General features: G+C 40.1%; 2 protein-coding genes and 11 non-coding genes across 21 annotated transcripts; all 13 read right to left on the bottom strand.

Moving 5' to 3' along the window:
- Positions 1-505: 505 nt before the first annotated feature.
- calr (calreticulin) lies at positions 506-6055 on the bottom strand. The gene is made up of 9 exons (XM_056414071.1): positions 5818-6055; positions 5175-5276; positions 4332-4535; positions 3907-4001; positions 3517-3726; positions 3261-3374; positions 2751-2894; positions 2009-2101; positions 506-1822 (listed from the first exon to the last, which is right to left on the bottom strand). Exons 1-9 carry the CDS (start codon positions 5909-5911, stop codon positions 1595-1597), a joined length of 1284 nt encoding a protein of 427 aa, XP_056270046.1. The 5' UTR covers positions 5912-6055; the 3' UTR covers positions 506-1594.
- Positions 6056-8247: 2192 nt separating this feature from the next.
- On the bottom strand, positions 8248-21921 carry tor3a (torsin family 3, member A). 9 transcript variants are annotated; one of them, XM_056414390.1, is made up of 20 exons: positions 21285-21921; positions 20771-20814; positions 20606-20650; positions 20390-20437; positions 19873-19931; positions 19648-19698; positions 19416-19452; positions 16059-16103; positions 15843-15890; positions 15326-15384; positions 15101-15151; positions 14877-14909; positions 14463-14504; positions 14248-14297; positions 12870-14090; positions 12583-12705; positions 11688-11953; positions 10430-10605; positions 9747-9871; positions 8248-9409 (listed from the first exon to the last, which is right to left on the bottom strand). In XM_056414390.1, the coding sequence occupies exons 15-20, from the start codon at positions 13261-13263 to the stop codon at positions 9162-9164; spliced, it is 1332 nt and encodes a 443-aa protein (XP_056270365.1). In that variant the 5' UTR covers positions 13264-14090; positions 14248-14297; positions 14463-14504; positions 14877-14909; positions 15101-15151; positions 15326-15384; positions 15843-15890; positions 16059-16103; positions 19416-19452; positions 19648-19698; positions 19873-19931; positions 20390-20437; positions 20606-20650; positions 20771-20814; positions 21285-21921; the 3' UTR covers positions 8248-9161. The 9 variants fall into 9 exon arrangements, 8 of the variants coding, with proteins under 8 accessions (XP_056270365.1, XP_056270362.1, XP_056270363.1 ...); XM_056414387.1 differs by lacking the exons at positions 20771-20814; positions 21285-21921 and having other exon boundaries at positions 12870-13916; positions 14040-14090; positions 20606-20757; XM_056414388.1 differs by lacking the exons at positions 20771-20814; positions 21285-21921 and having other exon boundaries at positions 12870-13916; positions 14050-14090; positions 20606-20757.
- On the bottom strand, positions 13722-13795 carry LOC130194562 (small nucleolar RNA SNORD47). The gene has a single exon (XR_008831890.1). It is a non-coding gene; the product is annotated as a small nucleolar RNA SNORD47 (small nucleolar RNA).
- On the bottom strand, positions 14575-14655 carry LOC130194578 (small nucleolar RNA snR60/Z15/Z230/Z193/J17). The gene has a single exon (XR_008831905.1). It is a non-coding gene; the product is annotated as a small nucleolar RNA snR60/Z15/Z230/Z193/J17 (small nucleolar RNA).
- On the bottom strand, positions 14978-15058 carry LOC130194583 (small nucleolar RNA snR60/Z15/Z230/Z193/J17). Its single transcript, XR_008831910.1, has one exon. It is a non-coding gene; the product is annotated as a small nucleolar RNA snR60/Z15/Z230/Z193/J17 (small nucleolar RNA).
- Positions 15213-15283, bottom strand: LOC130194553 (small nucleolar RNA SNORD79). The gene has a single exon (XR_008831881.1). It is a non-coding gene; the product is annotated as a small nucleolar RNA SNORD79 (small nucleolar RNA).
- LOC130194571 (small nucleolar RNA SNORD74) lies at positions 16409-16489 on the bottom strand. Its single transcript, XR_008831899.1, has one exon. It is a non-coding gene; the product is annotated as a small nucleolar RNA SNORD74 (small nucleolar RNA).
- Positions 18192-18265, bottom strand: LOC130194565 (small nucleolar RNA SNORD47). Its single transcript, XR_008831893.1, has one exon. It is a non-coding gene; the product is annotated as a small nucleolar RNA SNORD47 (small nucleolar RNA).
- Positions 18419-18484, bottom strand: LOC130194588 (small nucleolar RNA SNORD78). The gene has a single exon (XR_008831915.1). It is a non-coding gene; the product is annotated as a small nucleolar RNA SNORD78 (small nucleolar RNA).
- On the bottom strand, positions 19242-19325 carry LOC130194575 (small nucleolar RNA snR60/Z15/Z230/Z193/J17). The gene has a single exon (XR_008831902.1). It is a non-coding gene; the product is annotated as a small nucleolar RNA snR60/Z15/Z230/Z193/J17 (small nucleolar RNA).
- Positions 19522-19605, bottom strand: LOC130194577 (small nucleolar RNA snR60/Z15/Z230/Z193/J17). The gene has a single exon (XR_008831904.1). It is a non-coding gene; the product is annotated as a small nucleolar RNA snR60/Z15/Z230/Z193/J17 (small nucleolar RNA).
- On the bottom strand, positions 19760-19830 carry LOC130194558 (small nucleolar RNA SNORD79). The gene has a single exon (XR_008831886.1). It is a non-coding gene; the product is annotated as a small nucleolar RNA SNORD79 (small nucleolar RNA).
- LOC130194567 (small nucleolar RNA SNORD74) lies at positions 20956-21036 on the bottom strand. Its single transcript, XR_008831895.1, has one exon. It is a non-coding gene; the product is annotated as a small nucleolar RNA SNORD74 (small nucleolar RNA).
- Positions 21922-22094: the final 173 nt, after the last annotated feature.

The following is a 22094-nucleotide window of genomic DNA, read 5'->3' as shown; positions in this document are numbered from 1 at the left end:
ACCAACCTCCCTTTCTTTGGCCTGAACACATCTTCAAGGACTCGTGGGCTCTGCTGAGCCTCGACTCTGTTCCTTGAGTCTGTTCTGCCTCTACCTGGTTGTCACGATACTAACATTATAACTTCTATACGATACCTGGCATACATATTAGGATACCAGATACGAGCACAAAGAGTTTATTATTTATTCACATTAACGTTAAACCAGTTTGACAGAGGGTTAAGATTCATAACTTAATATTTTAATTAAACTTTAACGTTGAACTATAGTGCTGTCTTTTTACTTTTGACCGAATTGTTTGCAATTACATATATATATATATATACACACACAAAAATTAAAATACACAAGTGTCTACACACGCATCTGACAGTTATTGGAAATGTTACTAACAATGAGTTGAATGAAGAGGAAACAAATGTCAAGCAAGCCTGTGCCATCCATGTTAAGGAATGCATTCAAAATAAAAAGTCACTGCCAAAACAAATTTGAGGAAGATGTCTGCTCCATTTTCCACTGGTTGATTTTATTGGACAGAACACCCGTCTATTATTTTTTTTACACAGCAACATGTAAATCTTCCCACTTCAATTACTACCATTAGTACAAAATGTGTCTTTTAGAAAAGAATCATCTCGCAGACTGCTTGGGACAGTGTATTGGGGTACAGCAGTGCAGAAGTATCAGCATCAAAATATGAGGAAAACTGGTTGTGTACACCTACTATGAGCAAACACGTACCAAATGGATGTAAGCTTAACTGCTACTGGAGTGCTCTCAATGTACATCTGCGTTTGAGCACACTTTATTTAGACACAAGACTACAGCATATGCATTGAAGTGAATAAAGTGTTAACTATACAGTACAAAACTATGCAAGAGGTTTGCCCCTTAAAGCACCCTGTATTACCATCCTATAGACGACAGCTTTTTTCCAACAGGTTATCAGATGTATTGTCAGTCGGGATGCACCATGCCATTAACCCTTGTTCAAATCAAAACATTTAAATAAGAGTAAGTAACCTGTGTAATCTTGTCACTTTTGAATCATTTGAAATTGACGAAGCTTTAAAAAAAAGAAAAAAGAAGGGGGCCATGAGATGGAATGACATGTATGACTGCAAACGATAAAGAAAAGAAAAAGAAAAACACACACGTTAAACAAAACATTTTCGTGGTTTCTGCCACATGCCAAATATAGCTTTTCATGTCACAACATTATACTTCATAAAAACACAGATTTTTAAAGAACACAAATGATATATACGTTTCTGTAGGGCAAAACAATTTAGCTGATTGATTTAATTTCCTGTCTTGACATTCATTATGAAATCTTCCTTCTTTCTATTACTATTCCCCGTTTAATAATAACAATAGTAGTAGTAGTAGTAGTGTTGTAGTAGTAGTAGTAGTACATGGAAACAGGAAACAAAACAATATTTGCCCTTTTTTTACCTACTCCCTTGCTTTGTAAACAAACAAATGGAAAACCCCATCCCACCCAACCCCACCCCTGGGTGTCAGTCATGAGGCTCGATCCTCTTCAGCCTCGTTCCAATGGCTCATTGACACACAGTTGGTTCCTGCATGAAGTTTATAACTCGTCCTTAAGTTTAGAGTCCTCTTCCTCCTCCTGTTCTTCCCCCTCTTCCTCCTCCTCATCTTCTTCTTCTTCGTCTCCCTCTTCCTCCTCTTCCTCCTCATCTTTCTCCTCTTCCTCCTCTTCCTCCTCCTTTGCCTCCTCTCCCCTCTGCTTGTCATCTTCCTCACGTTTCTTTCTCTCCTCCTCTTCTTGGCTTTCCTTCATCTTCTTCTCTGCATCCTGGAGAGGATTTACATGAAGACAACTAATTTAAAAAGTGATCCTACCTTTATAACGTTGGTTGTATTGAGACAACCTTACGTATGCTACACCCACCAAGCAATTAAATTATGGAATATACATCACAAAATACCAAAATGCATAAACAGAATACATGCCGGGCTTAAAATAAAGACTTGTGCTGACCTTAGTTTTACCCCATGTGTCGTTGCCTACTTCCTCCGCCAGGTTGGGGTCGTTGGTGATCAGGAAGTTATCAAAGATGGTACCAGACTTGACCTAAATCAAAAAGAACTCCACATTTCACTGTCTGCTGCTTCATGCAAGGAAATCCAAATGAAGAAAAGCTTCAGTTTTCAAACAGTTCCCTTTATCTCTGAAGCATCTTCATTTCTAAGACAGCGTCTCACAATTTTGTGAACAAACCAGAAACACTCAAACATAATAAAGAGTCTACTGTGCAAGTCAAATGTTGCTGTTTCTGGATGGATATAATTAAATGTACAATTTATTTATTTATTGTTTGTGTTTATTTTAGCAAATTCATTCTTTATTAAATCAGTATATAAGTAGTGCTGAACAACTTTGACGTACATGATTTGACTGATATTGAAACCGCAATAGGATTTGCAATATTAGAGGGAATGAATCCTTATTTTCATTGAAAGGATCATGTTGCGATTGTTGGGAGTATCTGTTGCAAACTAAAGATGTTTTATTAAGTCTGTAGGATATGATGCGTCAGCCAAGAAATCTGCAGCAGGATGACATTTTATCTAAAAATAGTATTTTCACACAAATTTCACCTTTAAGAAATATTGCACCTCATGCGATTATAAATCAGCAGTAGGTCATATTGTGATTTTGCTAAAAAAAACTGTTTGATTAATTGTGCAGCCCTATAAAGTAAGCTACAGTATGTCCTTACCTGCCACAAGTCGAGTCCGATCACGCCAAAGCTGTCGAACTTATAGATCTCAGAATCGGCTGTGTACTCGGGGTTGTCCATCTCAGGGTGGGTCCACTTGCCCTTGTAGGCGGGATTGTCGATCTCTCTGGGCTTCCACTCACCCTATCAACACACACAGTGTGGTTTATGTCAGATGAATCACAAAACAACTAATACATCGGCTCATTAATAGCTTATGCTAGCTCCTGGATAGATTGCAGGCTAAAAAGTTATGACTCCTTCACTGTAATTTAAATAAATTAAGTCAATATTTTTGGCACAATTACAACTCAGGCTTTATTGGTGTTGAGACACGCTGTTGAGGAAACTGTATTGGGCATGGATTCATACTGATATATTTGATACTCGCATACAGTGGGGTTAATATAGAATATTAGGTTATTTAGCAAAGAGTTATTTTGGATATAGCAGTAGTGTACTCTATTGACTGAACAATGTATATTAAGTGTTCAAGCGTGTTGCTGTTACCTTGTAATCATTGTTAGCGACCATAGGTGGCTCCCACTCTCCGTCCATCTCTTCATCCCAGTCATCAGGCTTCTTAGCATCAGGATCTGGGATGTTCTCTGGCTTGTCCCAGTCCTATCAAAGACATACAGGTGAAGACATATGGCTTTCATGCAAATTAAGTGAATACTGCAAAAGATAAATGTGCATCACGAGAAGAAAAATGTCCCCCCTCAAAACAATTATGAAAAATACGGAGTGACTCAAGGCTGCGGACCTCTGGTTTGTTCTCTTCAGGGTCGGGAATCCTCTCCTGGTCATCCCAGTCCTCTGGCTTTTTGGCTTCAGGGTCCTTCATTTTTTTGGTTGGCAGAAAGTCCCAGTCGTCCTCCAGACTGCCGGACTCAACCTTCTTATTGTCGATCTTGACCTCGTAAGTGTTGTCGGGGTTGACGATCAGTGTGTACAAGTGGGTGTACTCGTCATCCTGTCAGGGATAACAATAATTGTTATTCCGATTGAGTTCTAATAATGACTTATTTGCATGTCAAACTTTAGAATGAGATACAAAATGCGAATGACTGGATCAAATTTTAAGACCAATTTCTTCAAGTTAGAGTCCCCCCCAGTACATGTAAAAACAAAGAACCATTTATTGGTATCCCACCTTGCATCTGATGTCTTTGTTAATCAGATGGTTCTTGCCTTTGTAGTTTAAGATGACATGAACCTTCTTTGTGCCGGGGCCACAAATGTCAGGACCTAAACAGGCAAACAAATAAGTACAAATGTGGAATCTAATCCTTAAGGAGTAGAAACTAGGTCCACCTAAGGGGGTGGAGGATACGGAATATCTGAATTCCATCTTAAATGAAAAATAACATTCAGTACACTTTGCAAGACAATATTTGTAGATTGTTTAGGAGGACAGTGATTCAGGAGTGTTTAATGTATGCATATTTGTCTCTTTGGGGTTAAACATAAGACGAAAAGTGGCAGCAAAATTGTCAAGATGACCAACAAAAGACTTGTACTGTTCAAGAAAAGAATAAAGGAGTCCTTTGGTCCACTGGTTAAACTATCCACACTCACCGAACATGATGTTGTAGACTGAGTCTCCGTGCATCTCCTCCTGGTTGAGGCCAGAGGGAAACAGTTTAAGGTAGCCTCCACCACAGTCAATGTTCTGCTCATGTTTCACAGTGAACTGGATGACTAGAGGCTCGCCCTGGTTGCTGAAGTCATCAAAACGGTATGAAGAAGCGTAGAAGCGGGCGTCCTGGCTCGTCTGCAGACCTGCGGCGAGAAGGAAAATCTTACTGCAATGCATTTGCATTAAGGGAAGAACCAGCATTAGGTTCAAGTCACCAGCATTCTTCCTAATTAAATTGTTCAGAATATTTTAAATATCTTAATGTCTACAAGTCAGGTTTTACAGCAGAGAGACAAGACAGCCTGCTGTGATGATGTCACGTCGAGTCAAATCCTGGAGCTGCTCCACAGAAAGTGAATACTGGAAGAACTCCGTCTCCGAGACACTCTGACAGCACCCATGGTTATTTCACTGGAATTTTCAGATTCACTGCTAGAAGCCCTACATTCAGAATAATCTCATTTGGGCAGAATATATAATAATAACTTTGATATTAACAATAATAATAACATAGTGTACAAGCAAACATAATCAGTCCCTAGGTCAGTGTCATATAAATTCCTTTTTTAAGTGTCACTCACAGCTCTAATCTCCAGGTCAGGGAAATGAGGTTGCATGTGTAGATTTTCACTTCTGTTATATTTTCTGTCTTGTGCCAAAGGTCAAATGTACACCTGAAGAAATAATGTGCGCATACAAACAGGATACACACCCTTAATCTATAAAAACAGCATGGGAGTCAACCATCTTGCACAGAACCCACATTTGAGGTTTCCGCTCACCTTTGTCTGCCTCTGCATCTCCGTAGAACTTTCCTGCACTCAGGACCAACATGCCGTAGTCAGACTTGTGCTTGGATTCCACCCAGCGACTCTTCCAGGCATCTGCACAAACAGATGTAGGTTGAGCTAAGACAGTCACACGCTGCTCATCCACCACTGATGATGCCTCAGTGCAGGTGCTCCTGGAATGTGTTGCGCTGCAACCATCTATACCTCTTGTTTTGTTACGAGGCTTGCGATGAGAGAACACAGGTAGGTAAATAAGGGGAACAGTGTATGACCATGGGAGAGATGTGCAGGAGGGGGATGGGGAGACAGACGGGGTTTCATGATAGCTGTGCGGGTAAAATGGTGAGGACGAAGAGGAAGGGAGGGGAGACAGGTCAAAAGATGAATGGTGCCAATGTAATGTTGGACTAGATGCAAGACGAACAGTAAGCAGACACACGTAAATGGTCAAATGATGAGCTGCCATGTCCAAAGAATCATTCCAACCTTCTTAACATGAATAATAGCCACCACGCATGGACCGATTTAATATGGTGATATATAATATATTTACAACACACCTTTGAACATCATTTTAGAAAAACAAATACATAATGTAGCGTTAGGTATAATTAAATAGAAAAAAAGACCTCACCCCCATCTTCAAATTGCTCTCGCAAATACACACTGGACTCGGCCAGTGCAGATGCGGCCGAAACGGCAAACAAAAGCAACGACAGAGCCGTCATCGTGACGAGCTGAAGCACCCCGTCTAATAGAAGAACGACTATAATTTCAAATGAATCTATATAATCTGTCTGTATCACAGAGCAGGCGGTGTTCGTCGGTCCAGTCTCTAATACAGTATCGTTACAGTGAAACGCGCTGAGACCCTGTCGCTACTCTCATCTGGGCTCCGAACAGATGTCGGAATCTGATTGGACGACGGCTTTGAACCTCAATGAGGAAATGTTATTTCTCTCGGCCAATCAGAGTGAAGGAAATCTGGATGGATACTTTCTCTAGCTAATGGGAACAGACCACGCGTTTGCTTGATACACGCCCACGGAAGAGTGATGCTCCGTAGGTAAATCATATATGTATATGAGTCAAGGGATAAATCAATGTAAAACCAGTGACACAACAGTTTTTAAATGTGTTGGAAGCCTGAGGAAATGTCGAAATATACTGCCGTGATGGGACCGTTTACATTTTGATAGTGTGGCTTATAGTTTTGTCGAAAAAACAAAAATACAGAAATACCTTTTTTTTCATTTTCGGTTTGAAACAAAAAAAGAAAAAACGGTAGAGCACAGGCCTTTTTTTCGGATTGTTCGTCTAAATCTAAAAACGAAAATGCGAAAGAAACAGTTCTTGCAATTCCTTCTTTTGTTATTTTCTTTGGTATAGAGAAAACAGGGCAGTTTAGCAGAAATACGAGTCTGTTAAAATAAAAGCGACGGCAATAGAAGTATTGTATTTACAGTCTATAATGCAAACACATACCAAAGAAACATTATAAGAAAATACATTCATCAATTTAAATAAATAAATGTTATCAACCGTAATTGACTACAAGCAGTTTAAAATTCATGTATCCGTGTAAACAACACGAATCAAGTTTGTTGCATTGTTTAATATATTTAATTAAAGTAATTTGTGTGTGAAGAGTTGTTGCTGTTAGCACTCATATTTATTTTTCTATCTTATTGTGTTATTTCTTCAGGGACCGCAAAGCAGAGCCTGTATGAGGAGACGCAGCGTAAAAGTGGTTCCCCTTTTTACCAGTAGATGACAGTATAGGCGTTTTAAACCATACATTTAGTTATATTTACCTCGGTCTTCGATCCAGATTATTGATACAGACGTATTTAATGCTGTTTATTTTCTCTGATATTTAATGTTCATGGTTAATGTACAACCTAGATATATACATCATGTATTTTGTACTTTTTATATTTGTCTCATTTTAGAACCAAACTTTCCTACATGGAAAAGTGAGCATGTGTTGATCACAAGCAATCAATAATGACAATTAAAAAATAGAGACAATTGGTTCATTCTTTCCTGTGCTTCCCATTTTTACCTTCATTATTATTCATCACTGTACCATCATCACTGTGATGTCATACTCATTCAACATCCACCCATTCTGTTCTCTCTGTTGTCAGTGTCTTCACCCCTCTGACAAAATCACATCATCATAATGTAGGCACTTTGATCTAAAACATCATATAGCACTGTGTTGTGTGTCAACACTGGTCGGAGTTGACTATATCACGTGTGTAGTTATTGTATAAGACTAAAACATGGAGAGCACACCTACTCTCACATTTCGAAGATGTGGGTGTGCATGGATAAAAGACAGAATTATCTGCAGGTACTACAATACTTAATTTGAGCTGGAAAAGTTACAGATGAATGTCAATAAAATTCCAACCGTATCATCAGCATGTGCTGTGGACACACTTCTACTCATAGAAAAAGAATAACAGGTATGAAAGGAACTTATTAAGGTTATATAACCTTATATAATTGCAGAGGTCGAGCCACATTTACAACCATTTGTAAAGCGTATATTGTTAAGTGAAATGTGTGTTGCAAGATTGTACATTTTGTACTGAGCTTAAATATTCTTGAAACGTTGTACAGGGTGATGTTCATGTCCCAGATAAGATAATTTTGAGGTTCTCTCCAAAGTAATCAGATAAAAGTACATGTGAGATACTGCTCTAAGCTAAGAAAGGGTAAACAAAATGAAACAATATTACTCGCCTACAATCCTTCTATTTCCTTGGCTTTAATTTTGACAGACTCGTACTTCCGGGTCACCTGCCTTGCTTTGCGTCCGTCTTCAAAAGAAAAAACTAAAGGATTTGCAAAAAAAACAAAGCCGGCTCGTTATAAACGAAAAGCGGAAGTGCCTTTCAGTTTTTTTCGTTCTTGGTTTCAAACAGAAAAATGAATATGTATATGACTAAACTATAAAAACAAACTATCAAAACGTACACAGACCCAGAGTAGGCACCTTTAAGAAACATATCATTAAAATGTAATCACCTTAAATTAATGCATTAAAAAAAACTTGTTTGTTCACTGTAGATGTTTATTTTCATAAAACCATTTCTGACATTTCTTTTCATGTTCTTCTTCTGACGTGACCCTTTACTTTGGCACTGAAAGCACTAAAGTGGACAACCTCAAACCTGTGAGAGTATGTGAAAGCATGAGTGAACACATTAAAGCAAGTCAGTGAATAAAATATATTTGTTAACAATGCCCAAAAATTAAACGCAGCAGATTATGTGATGACGACAATACCAAGATATGTAAAACAATGTTAACTGACTCTTACAAAAAGAAAAGAACTTTCACCAAATTTCAATAACAATCTCAGGTAACATTTGCATCACAGTACCATTTACGATAGCTGTTACACATCCACACTACAGTGCCATTTAATATTCACTTATATCATGTTCCACAAACATTTGTAGATAAACAACTCCCAAAAAAAAAAAATCTGGGACAGTAATATGTCGAACTATGACAATAAATAATCAGTACTAATTTTAGCACTATGTCTTCCAGGCAAAAACCAACAGATGATGTAAACTTGTAAAAACAGTGAAACTAAGATTTTCTTTTGGTGAACAGACATAAATAGCGAGACAAAAAGTGTTTCAGTAACTCTCCATGACAAACAACACCAAACCATTACCACTGTCTAATTCTCCGTCTTGATACTGTGATGATCAAACGTCACATGATGACCGTCCGGCACTACTCATGTCTTCAGGATGAGTCGAGCTGCTGTCCCCTTTTACACTCGTCCTGCTGTCTGGCCTTCTCTGAGGGACCTGGACAGACACGTCTTGTATCTTTCGGGGGAGAGCGCCGAGAGCAGAGAGGACACGTCTCCGCTGTGACTCTGTACGTCGATGGGCTGGTCAAGCAATCTCACACGTCCGCCAGGTCTCTCTGTCTGTCTCTCTCCTTCTAAGGTAGAAAGAAGTTGATCCGCTGGGGGATGGACTTGCATCCCTGGGCTGAGAACAGTCTCTCCTCTTTGGGGACATAGAGCATCGCCTTCGCCACCTCATCCAGCGTAGCTTCATCCGTCTCCAGGCCTCGTGCTGCGAAGGCGTCCCGTGCACAGAGCTTGACATGGCGGTACTCCAGAGGCAGGAATGGCACAAAGAAGTCGATCAAGTGGCCAGACATCAGCTCACTCTGAGCGAACCCACCTGGGAAAGAAAACCATGCTTAGAAAACCACAAACACAATTTAAGCGCCACTCAATGTTTTCTATTAACCTAGAAAAGACTTGCTTTAATGTGTAACAAGCAATACTCTTGGCTGCAGCTTTACGCCTGCTACGCCTGCTTTTAACTCATTATCCTGGGTCAGTTGGTTCATTTTAACTCACCCACCCAAACCACAAATGGGAAAGGTTTTGCAGTTTACACAGTAATAAAGAAAATGTTTCACTTCCTGCCCAAGGTGAATTGGCAGAGAGCTAAAGTTAACAATTAAACCGAAGCTGAGAAGAGCTGAACATCTGGAAACCGGCTGAGAGCATACCATGGGACGCCATAGTTTCAGCTCGTAGACGATGCTCCAGGTCTTCCATACCAATGTCCTCTCGATTTTGACCGGAGTGCCAGAAGTCCAGCGCTACATCATTGATCATCGCTCCACCAATATTACTGGAGAGACAACAGGCATTTAGAAAACATGAAAGAAAATCTCTGGGGATTTGATTTTTTTCACACTACAACAGATGAGGGTTGTCAAATAATGACACCGTTTGCATGCTGTCTTTAAATACATTAACGCCATAATTAAAGGGGCAGTGTGTCGGATTTATTAGCAGAAATGTAAGATAAAATTCAGAACTGTTTTCGGATGTGTTTTTTCCTGAAACCTTTTGTAAGCTTAAAGAAAATGAGATAGGAATACAAAAGAATGTCCAAAATCATTTAACTTGTGATATTGTCTATGTTACCAAAGTGTTTTCGTGATTCCAGGCATCTCCTACATCTTGTGTTGAAATGTGCGTCTCTATATTAGACTGAGTAGATTATCTGCCGGCAGAAATCCGACATGAGCAATTGAAAACATGAAAAATCCATAAAGAGGGCTAATGGGGACGAGAGAAGTTACATCCTTCATTTCAGTTGAGCTGCCAGAAAACCAGGGTCAGAGATATATTCTGAGTTTCTGACCCAGCTTTAACAGACAGGACGGGCCTGACATAAACCAACCTGAGGAAGAGGAAGATGGCTCTGCGGTAGCTGACTCCATCCACGTTGTCATAGTGATCCATGTAGGGTTTGATGGCATCAATGAGGCCGGGGTGAAGCTTGTCAGCCTCGTCAAAGATGAAGAGAGTCTGAGGGCAGCGCAACACCATGTCCCGGATCGCCTCTCTCAACTGGCCCTGGAAACGGAGAGGAAGCCCAAAACACAACGACTGTCACGGATTTGAGTTGAACACGACTTCCCGTTTAAGGGAAAGTAAAAAACCTTTTGGTGAAATATCAGTTTCAGACTTTATATATATTATCACATATATGAGATGTTACAAAATTCAGAACGACTCCAGACATATCGCGTCTAATATGACGATGACTGAATTAGCAGCTGGGAGCTAACGGTGCTAACAGCGCAAGCAACAGTGTTCACAGAGCTAACAGTGTTGACTTGAGGGCGGGTGCTACGCGCACCGTCGGTTAGGAACCCGTATGCGAGCAGTGCCGAGTAGCGGCCATGAAGTAGCAGCTAGCGCACTAAAAGCACGCGCAGCCGGCCGGGTCATGTCAGATTACAACACACGAGGGACAGCGACTTCCGTCTATGCTCAGGTAGATATTACTCCAGTATATCCAAATATTTTTGGGTTGCTATATCAATGCTTTGAATAGAGTAAAGAGACCCTTTAAAGGAATGTATATCTGCTATAGTAGACTTACATTCACATAATATAAACGTTGCAAAGTATTCAAACTCTAAAACTGCCATAATGAGCGGATCGATCTATTTTTTCTCTTTAATATACTGTGTATTTATGTTTAATAAAGACACACTTTCCAAGGCACAGAATGTGATTGAAATGTTTTATGATATATTTATTTTATTAACAGTCTAAATCTACTTCATAAGAGAGGCCTTGTCAAGTCATATCGCAGAAATGTCCACATTTGCAGATTCTGCGGACTTTGATATGATCACGGTTTAAAGGTTATCCTGCGTACTATACCCCGTTAGCTCTGGATCCATTTGTTTAATAACACTGTGTCAACATTATTTAGAAATCTAATGCAGTGATTGTGTAAGTGTAGGTGGGACCACGTCGGCACTTATGACCTGGTTACTTGTGGGACCAATGTTTGATTTGAAGCATCTGCCCAAATCGTTATCGTTATCATTGATATGCTGAATTACAACACACAGACTAAACATCTGAGTAAGCAAGAGGCGCTGCCAGTGTGTTTCTGGAACTCGGTGCCAAGTGGGTCTTACCTTGTATGTGTCCACCAGTCTGGCATGTGGAAAGTGGAACGGGGCGATGAACAGACGGACACACTCGCTCTTCACCCCGTCACGGTACAGGTTATCGGCGATGATCCGGGCCACAAAGTTCTTGCCGGTGCCGGACCAGCCATGCAAGGACAAGGTCAGCGGCTTGTTGGACTCCGGGTTGTTGATAAAACCCTGGATGGCTTTCAGAACCACAGACTGAGCCAGGTGCTGCCCGTGGAGCTTCATCTGAAGGTCCTTGGCCAGACCTGCATGTGTGAAAGGGAGTGTTTAAAAAAGGCAGGAGCATAATAGAGAATTAACCCTGGCAGTTACAGTGCTATTTAATTTTATTTAGGAAGTTCTACAATCTCAAACCTCCTCTGTTTAAATATCTTCTTCCATCATTTTGTTTTCTCAGAATTAAAATGGCACTCAAACATAATACAATCTGAGTCAGAAATCCTAATCTCGACAGTCTAACCATTTCAAAATGCAATTTACTGTATTGGCATGGATCTTATTTACCTCAAAATATAATTTTATGTGAATGTTTATTGCCATTGAAAGATGAACATCTCCTAACCTTATACAACCTATATTTTAAGTCCATGTGAAGTTGCAGTCCAAAGTAAGAATATTAAAGCAACTTGTATGACTGCTCTTTTTAGAAAAACGTTTAGCTGCATTGCACATTTAAAAAACAAACCTGCTGTAAATCTCTATAATAAAACAGACCAACAGAGTTAAAAGGGTAGAAAGTCCAATACTTTAATCTGATATGGTTCATATTGAGCTACTGACACCAAAATAAAAACTAGTCATGAGACTAAATGTGATTTACACTAATGCTGACTGCAGCTCACAGGACTGAGCCACACGAGCTGCAGCGCCATACCTGTGATGTTGTTGGTTATCCTGCAGTCTCCTGAGTCACAGCACTGGCCCAGGCTACAGTACCACTGATGCAGCACGCTGCTGTATTCCTGAGAAAGACTTGCCCAAAGGTCCCTGGTAGGAACTGTTCACATCAAGACAACGACTCAGTCACATCGATAGGAGGACATGCAGCAACCGTAATGAAGCGCGCGCAGCGGATAGCTTTCCATTTGTAGTCATTTTGACAATAGGCTACAGAATAGCTCGAGATAAAACGGATTCGCTATATTAAATGACGTCCTTTACCTTGATGTGTAGCATCGTCTTGGTTGGGCTGACAGTCCCCCTCCCATACATTGCAATAAATGTAATTAAAACAGTAAGTAGACATATTGGAAATGCTGTCGAACTGGAAGAACTCGGCCTCTGCGGACAGAGCCAGGAACACAAGCAACCACCGCACAAACATCGGTGAAGAGGGTGGTCCGAGGCGGCCGAAACTAGACTGAGCACCGCTCTGCCGTACCCTCCGGTTTATTCCAACGCGGCCGTTTATTGGCGGCACGCAGAGATGAGAAAGTATCCCTCTTCCCCCATGGCAGCGAAGGAGGGGCGGCTTTCCCCCAGCTTTGTACAGCGCATGCGTACACCTGGCTCCGTCCGGCTTCCGGGAAAGCCCTACTTTCTGCCTCCTGAGCATATCAGTCGAACTGCATGTCAGATTTATGATACAGGCTCTCAGATAGACAGCCTCCTTGGAAACACATGGGCAGAACAAAAAAAATATCGCCGTTGTATGTTTAGTGCTCTGGAATTCCCGTAAAGGTAACAGTCTGAGATAATAGACAGTTTATGGAAACTCACAAGTAGACGTGCAAAGACTGAACAGAATAATTTCCTTTACAGCAAAACGTCACTTCCTTACCGGTTTATTTACGGGACTAAATTGGCTCCCTTTTAATGCAGATTACACTTTAAAAATCAGAACACAAGCAGTATTTCTTTTGACCATTTATTTCCACACATTTTATATCAAAATATACATGTTCTTGATATCCACTGGGCCTCAGCAAGGACTTCATGGCTTCTGGAAGGAGAAACATATTTTTACTTCAAATAAAGTAGTGAATAAACCACGAGACATGTTTACAGACCACACTCCTCAGAAGAAAATGGAACGGTAGGGGTATAATCATGAGATATCATTTGGCAGAATCTTGTCATCACAGGTAGAGTGGTGAGTTTAAGGCATCCATAGAATATATATCAGAAACTACCTCTGACCAATAGGAGCCCTAGTCTATGCTCAATTTGACAGATCCAGCCGTTTCCTGGAGAATGGCACGAACAAACCTTATTAAAAATCAATGACTAGTTAATTAAGGTTAACATCGAGGATTACTCAGTCACAGAAATAATCCACATTAAATTTCAGGTCAGACATTTGTTAAGACATCACTGAATTTGTATTCTTACCTCAACTGACCTTGTTCATTTAAACTGTCCTCCAAAGTCAACGATCACAACCTGCAGAGACAGAACCGTGTAAGAAAAACATGCACACTAGACATAATTATGAATATTTAGACACCGGCCACCTCGGCTAATATAACAGACTCCATGGAGTAGTGCCAGTGTTAACTGCACTAGTCATCTGGGACTAAAGTTGCTTTCTCAGACTCACCGTGCTTGTGTGACATCTTGTCCTCTTGATTTTCTCAATCTGGCTTTCACCTGCAATGGACAGTTGTGTAAATTAAGGTCATAAAAAGCAGAATTATTTTTCTAGGAACAAATTCAGATCAGAAATTATGAATTTCCTCATAGAGATCAGAAACCTGATTGTGAGTCATCACATCTGAAAGACATTATCTGCAGAACATTCGAGAGGATACTTACCAACACAGGGATGGAATTTTCCAGCAGGAATGTTTTACACGTCTGGATGAGATGAGAAGAGATTTGTTATTATCATATGTATTCAACAGCGGGGGCTAAACGTATAATGCAGTTGATACATCAGATAGGAGCGAAAGACAGCGCTTATAATCTTCATGGTTTAATCTGCTGAACTATGCTATCATTGTATCAGGCAGGATAGGCCTTTTTCAAAGCAGCCATTTTGACACTTCATTTCAGAGTGAACCCAAATCATGGCGTAGTTCAATTTAGATGGAGCTGGTGTTCCAATTGCTGGCTTTGACCAATTGTTTTCTTTCTTCAACACCAACATCCGTGTTTACTCTGACATTAGATATCAGAATGGCCCTGTGAAAAAAGTGCGTATTAAGTATCCGTGGACTTTAAACTCACCTTCACTTGGCCTTTTAGACTCAGTCATTCTTCCTGAAAATAGAGGAAATAATTTTTTTTAGACAAATGTAGAAATCAAATGGCTTTACTGGTGGCTTAGGCTTACACATCAGATAGGAGCGAAAGACAGCGCGTATAATCGTCATGGTTTAATCTGCTGAACTATGCTATCATTGTATCAGACCAGCTTTTAAACATCAACTGTTGACAAACATTTCACTCACCATCAAGTGATGCCAAGTAAATGGAGACATGAGCCAAAGATGGAGGACCACCTGCAAGTTACCAGACATTAGTACAAGCTCCCATTTTATTACAATGACAGTTCTGATTCTGCACTGCATCAGTAAAAAGTTGTCCTTCACTCGTTTCAGAGAGATTCCCATTTTTTGTCATCATTAACAGTTTAGTAAAAGAATGCAGAATAAAAAAAGAAATCTTATAATTACCTGCGCCAATGACCCATCATTGGTGAAATCTTCAGCTCAAACCATTAAAGTAGGCACACCTGCAGGAACAAAGACACAATGAGCATCAAAATAATAATCCTAAACCTGAAGGTAACATGTTTTGTGCCTCAGATAAGTCAACTGGTGGGTTGAAAATATCGTCATCCATGTCGTCAAGAGTAGCAAATAAGTGTCATCATAGCAGCACATGGAATAGAACAAAAAAGGCAGACTAATGCTTCTCTGGTGTGCCCATTTGGAGGTTGAGCCACTGAACACATTTCACATGCGGCAAAGAATCTACTTTGCTTAAAATGCTAAAGAAAAAGTGCAGGTGGTGGGAAATTATACATCTTTAATATACATTTCAAGAACCAGATATTAGGGCTTTCAAGTTAAGTCAGTTAAAGCACAACATGCATGCTTCCACATCTCATTAAGACCTAGTGAATCAAGGGACACCTCAGAGAAGCATAAAGCCATCTAAACTGCCATTTATAGTGAAATGGAGCATTACCCCATTTGCTTCAAGTTACTTCATGGATGCTCTCAGCTTGCAAGACACCTGTTGATGAACACATTGGTTAGTACCATAGTGGTCATATTGAGACAAAGTAACACTCAACTGAAAGTCTTAGTGCAAATATGATCAGAAAACACATTTCTCCACTACTCTTCCAGCAATACAGACTTTAATTTGGTTAATCAGAAGCAATTATTTCTTTATCCTTACCAGCATAGTATGTTAAGACGTTCACCATTAGTAGACGTCTTCAACCTGAAGGAAAAATGCACTTTAGATATAGAAATTGCATGTGAATAAACTCAAACCGTCCCTATTTTCATAAATACTCATGTACTATAGTTAGTTATGATGAAAAGTATTCTGCTTGCTTACCAACTCAAATCGACCTCCATTTTGCAGCGATTCTATCGAAAGGCCTGTAAAACATATTTTTTTAAACGTTAGTTAAATACTGTAAGTTTTAAACCAAGCAACTTCTCTTTAGTGCAGCTGTATGCAGAATGCACACGCAGCAGCTAACGGCACACTAGCGCTGCAGCTCATGTTTGAGGCCTAGTCCCATGCAGTCAGAAAAGTTGGTATTCATCACTGTCAATAAGATGTCCCTACCAACATTCATCTCACCATATAGTCATGGGAATGATGCAGCGAAGTTACTCATTTGAGAAGAGGGAGATCAGCTCATTTGCAATTTAGCATAGCAACTCGTGCAGTGAGGCACGTGGTAGAGGCCTGCTGCTAGAGATAGTACTACCGTCAAGGAGACATTTAGTCACACAGACAGAACATGGCTTTTACTTAAAGTATCACCCCATCATTTTGTTTTCTTCTCAAACGACGCTTAAACATAATTAAACCGAATTAGTATTGGAAATCAAAGTCTCACCAATTCAACATATGTCAGCAAAGCCGGGATCCCCTCCATGGCACCGCAGCAGCAACGCGTGTGTCTGGAGAGCAGCTCTGGTTCAACATCCCTTAAGAAGCTGAGTGGGCGGAGGCAGGTTTTCTGGGACCACCCATCATTTTTACGACAGCTGCCGTAAATCAGTTTTATGATCGTCTTTTTTAGGTGAGGACGGTTCCGAACTGAATGACCGCGAAGTATTTAAGTGGCCGCCATGAAAAGTGCTGGTTGAATTCTCTAAATGCAAAGGAAAGAGCGCCAGTGCTTCCTTACTAAGCTCATTTAGTAGAGGCAGTTTTGTTCTCTCTGTGACAGTCCCTTGGTTTGCCTGTTATATTCCTGCTTCATTTTTCTATTGCAACCTCGTTATTTAAAGTCATACTTTGAACTGGTTTGTTTATGTCTTCTTCATGCAGACGAAGTATCTAAGATGCGCTTGTCTGTCGTCCACCTCCTGAACATCGCAGTTTCACCGCTGCAGACCGACGTCACTAATATGCGCCCGCGGACGAGTCATAACTATGTAGCTCAGTGAAAGACGGATTCTCTAAACTCTCCAGTTGTCCTACTCCATTAATTATCCATCCGCCCGACATTTTCCAGAGGTACAAGAAAATAGTGAGAGTTAGCCGTTCGGACCATTTGACCGCAGCCATAGTTCAGTCATAGGAGATGAGTATTTATGTTCATATCTGGAGCTTACAACTGTATGCCTATGTTGAGCAACCAAGTTACTGTTATAAATGTACTTTAAATACTTTCGCCAACAAGGTTATTTACTCAGTTTTAAAACCAAAGGGAAAAATATGCAGTCTTTAATAGTTGTGCCAATTTAAGATTAGATTCAACTTTGTCATTACACATGTACAAGTAGAGCAACGAAATGCAGTTGGGCATCCAACCAGAGGTGCAACAGAAAGTATCATAATAAATACAGGATATAAATAATGTAACGGTTCTAAATAATGAGTCAGCCACAATTCTGAAAATTCTCACTTGTCATTTGTTAACTTTTCCGTGGCATCTGCCAAGCACCAACAGACACTGAAAACTGTCTGTGCCCAAATGTTGAGATTGATTTATTTTAAATAAAAGTTGTGCAATATCTCCACTTGCCGCCTCCGTATATGTTGCCACAAGTGCCAGAGCCACTTGTCAGAGGGAACCCTTTATTGCACCTTTGAGTAATTGACAATCCAACTTCCACTGACATTTATCAAACAATTTTTGTATTGCATGCTAAATTTTCAAAATGAGAACACAGAAGCAGCTTTTCTTTTGATATTTTATTTCCACAATGTTAGCCCAACATAGACATGTTCTTGATATCCACTGGGCCTCAGCAAGGACTTCATGGCTTCTGGAAGGAGAGAAACATTTTTCATTAAAATATGTAGTGACAACCACCACAAGACAGATGTTTACAGACCACAGGCCTCAGAAGAAAATGGAACGGTAGGGGTATAATCATGAGATATCATTTGGCAGAATCTTATCATCACAGGTAGAGTGGCGAGTTCATATCAGATAAGAGTCCGAGTTTATGTGAAGGACTTTAAATGCTTACCATAGTCAGTCTGACAGATCCAGCAGTTTCCTGGAGAAGGAACAAACCTTATTAAAAGTCAATGACTGGTTGATTCCGGTGTAAATCACTGGGTTACTCAGTAACAGAAATAATCCACATTAAATTTCAGGTCAGACATTTGTTAAGACATCACTGAACCCAAGTCACAAGAGTTTCATGTCGAATGATTTGTATTCTCACCTCAGCTGACCGTGTTCATGCAAACTGTCCTCCAAAGTCAACGATCACAACCTGGAGAGACAGAACCGTGTAAGACAAATATGCACACCAGACAAAATTATGAATATTCAGACACACCGTCTCAGATAGAGCTAATAACAGACTCCATGGAGTAGCGTCAGCATTAACTTTCTCATCACAGGTCAGTTGAGAGATCAAAATGATGGTTTAACTAAAACCACAATGTACATGTGCAGCACCTCCAGACTCAGATGGGGCAGAGTTCAGCAATTGATGGCAATTCAAATTTGGCAACATTATTAAAAGAGAATTGCCACGCAACTTTCTACCAAGCGCACTGGCCACCTGTATCTAAAAGTGCTTTTAAAGTTGCTTTCTCAAACTCACCGTGCCTGTGTGACATCTTGTCCTCTTGATTTTCATAATCTAGTTTTCACCTGGGAAGGACAGCTTTGTGTAAATTAAGGTCATAAAAAGCAGGATTCTTTTTCTAGGAACAAATTCAGACCAGAAATTATAAATTTCCTCATAGAGATCAGAAACCTGATTTGAGTCATCACATCTGAAAGACATTATCTGCAGAACATTCGAGAGGATACTTACCAACACAGGGATGGAATTTTCCAGCAGGAATGTTTTACACGTCTGGATGAGATGAGAAGAGATTTGTTATTATCTTATGTATTCAACAGCGGGGGCTAAATGTATAATGCAGTTGATACATCAGATAGGAGCGAAAGACAGCGCTTATAATCTTCATGGTTTAATCTGCTGAACTATGCTATCATCATTGTATCAGGCAGTATAGGCCTTTTTCAAAGCAGCCATTTTGACACTTCAAAATGGCACTGAAACGTGCTTATTAAGGATCCTTGTACTTTAAACTCACCTTCACTTGGCCTTTTAGACTGAAAGTCATATTATTCCTGAAATGAGAGGAAATACGTTTGTTTAAAAAAAATGGAGAAATCAAATGGCTTTACTGGTGGTTTAGGGCGACACATCAGATAGGAGCGAAAGACAGCGCGTATAATCGTCATGGTTTAATCTGCTGAACTATGCTATCATCATTGTATCAGACCATCTTTTAAACATCAACTGTTGACAAACATTTCACTCACCATCAAGTGATGCCAAGTAAATGGAGACATGAGCCAAAGATGGAGGACCACCTGCAAGTTACCAGACATTAGTACAAGCTCCCATTTTATTACAATGACAGTTCTGATTCTGCACTGCATCAGTAAAAAGTTGTCCTTCACTCGTTTCAGAGAGATTCCCATTTTTTGTCATCATTGACAGTTTAGTAAAAGAATGCAGAATAAAAAAAGAAATCTTATAATTACCTGCTCCAATGACCCATCATTGGTGAAATCTTCAGCTCAAACCATTAAAGTAGGCACACCTGCAGGAACAAAGACACAATGAGCATCAAAATAATAATCCTAAACCTGAAGGTAACATGTTTTGTGCCTCAGATAAGTCAACTGGTGGGTTGAAAATATCGTCATCCATGTCGTCAAGAGTAGCAAATAAGTGTCATCATAGCAGCACATGGAATAGAATAAAAAAGGCAGACTAATGCTTCTCTGGTGTGCCCATTTGGAGGTTGAGCCACTGAACACATTTCACATGCGGCAAAGAATCTACTTTGCTTAAAATGCTAAAGAAAAAGTGCAGGTGGTGGGAAATTATACATCTTTAATATACATTTCAAGAACCAGATATTAGGGCTTTCAAGTTAAGTCAGTTAAAGCACAACATGCATGCCTCCACATCTCATTAAGACCTAGTGAATCAAGGGACACCTCAGAGAAGCATAAAGCCATCTAAACTGCCATTTATAGTTAAATGGAGCATTACCTCATTTGCTTCAAGTTACTTCATGGATGCTCTCAGCTTGCAAGACACCTGTTGATGAACACATTGGTTAGTACCATAGTGGTCATATTGAGACAAAGTAACGCTCAACTGAAAGTCTTAATGCAAATTTGATCAGAAATCACATTTCTCCACTACACTTCCAGCAATACAGACTTTAATTTGGTTAATCAGCAGCAATTATTTCTTTATCCTTACCAGCATAGTATGTTAAGACGTTCACCATTAGTAGACGTCTTCAACCTGAAGGAAAAATGCACTTTAGATATAGAAATTGCATGTGAATAAACTCAAACCGTCCCTATTTTCATAAATACTCATGTACTATGGTTAGTTATGATGAAAAGTATTCTGCTTGCTTACCAACTCAAATCGACCTCCATTGTGCAGCGATTCTATCGAAAGGCCTGTAAAACATATTTTTTTAAACGTTAGTTAAATACTGTAAGTTTTAAACCAAGCAACTTCTCTTTAGTGCAGCTGTATGCAGAATGCACACGCAGCAGCTAACGGCACACTAGCGCTGCAGCTCATGTTTGAGGCCTAGTCCCATGCAGTCAGAAAAGTTGGTATTCATCACTGTCAATAAGATGTCCCTACCAACATTCATCTCATCATATAGTCATGGGAATGATGCAGCGAAGTTACTCATTTGAGAAGAGGGAGATCAGCTCATTTGCAATTTAGCATAGCAACTCGTGCAGTGAGGCACGTGGTAGAGGCCTGCTGCTAGAGATAGTCCTACCGTCAAGGAGACATTTAGCCACACAGACAGAACATGGCTTTTACTTAAAGTATCATCCCATCATTTTGTTTTCTTCTCAAACGACGCTTAAACATAATTAAACCGAATTAGTATTGGAAATCAAAGTCTCACCAATTCAACATATGTCAGCAAAGCCGGGATCCCCTCCATGGCACCGCAGCAGCAACGCGTGTGTCTGGAGAGCAGCTCTGGTTCAACACCCCTTAAGAAGCTGAGTGGGCGGAGGCAGGTTTTCTGGGACCACCCATCATTTTTACGACAGCTGCCGTAAATCAGTTTTATGATCGTCTTTTTTAGGTGAGGACGGTTCCTAACTGAGTGACCGCGAAGTATTTAAGTGGCCGCCATGAAAAGTGCTGGTTGAATTCTCTAAATGCAAAGGAAAGAGCGCCAGTGCTTCCTTACGAAGCTCATTTAGTAGAGGCAGTTTTGTTCTCTCTGTGACAGTCCCTTGGTTTGCCTGTTATATTCCTTCTTTCTTTTTCTATTGCAACCTCGTTATTTAAAGTCATACTTTGAACTGGTTTGTTTATGTCTTCTTCATGCAGACGAAGTATCTAAGATGCGCTTGTCTGTCGTCCACCTCCTGAACATCGCAGTTTCACCGCTGCAGACCGACGTCACTAATATGCGCCCGCGGACGAGTCATAACTATGTAGCTCAGTGAAAGACGGATTCTCTAAACTCTCCAGTTGTCCAACTCCATTAATTATCCATCCGCCCGACATTTTCCAGAGGTACAAGAAAATAGTGACAGTTAGCTGTTCGGACCATTTGACCGCAGCCATAGTTCAGTCACAGGAGATGAGTATTTATGTCAATACCCAAATGTTCATATCTGGAGCTTACAACTGTATGCTTATGTTGAGCAACCAAGTTACTTTTATAAATGTACTTTAAATACTTCCGCCAATAAGGTTA

Source organism: Pseudoliparis swirei, chromosome 5, assembly GCF_029220125.1.
Source record: "Pseudoliparis swirei isolate HS2019 ecotype Mariana Trench chromosome 5, NWPU_hadal_v1, whole genome shotgun sequence".
Taxonomy (NCBI): Eukaryota; Metazoa; Chordata; class Actinopteri; order Perciformes; family Liparidae; genus Pseudoliparis; species Pseudoliparis swirei.
This window is presented reverse-complemented; position numbering and strand designations above follow the sequence as displayed.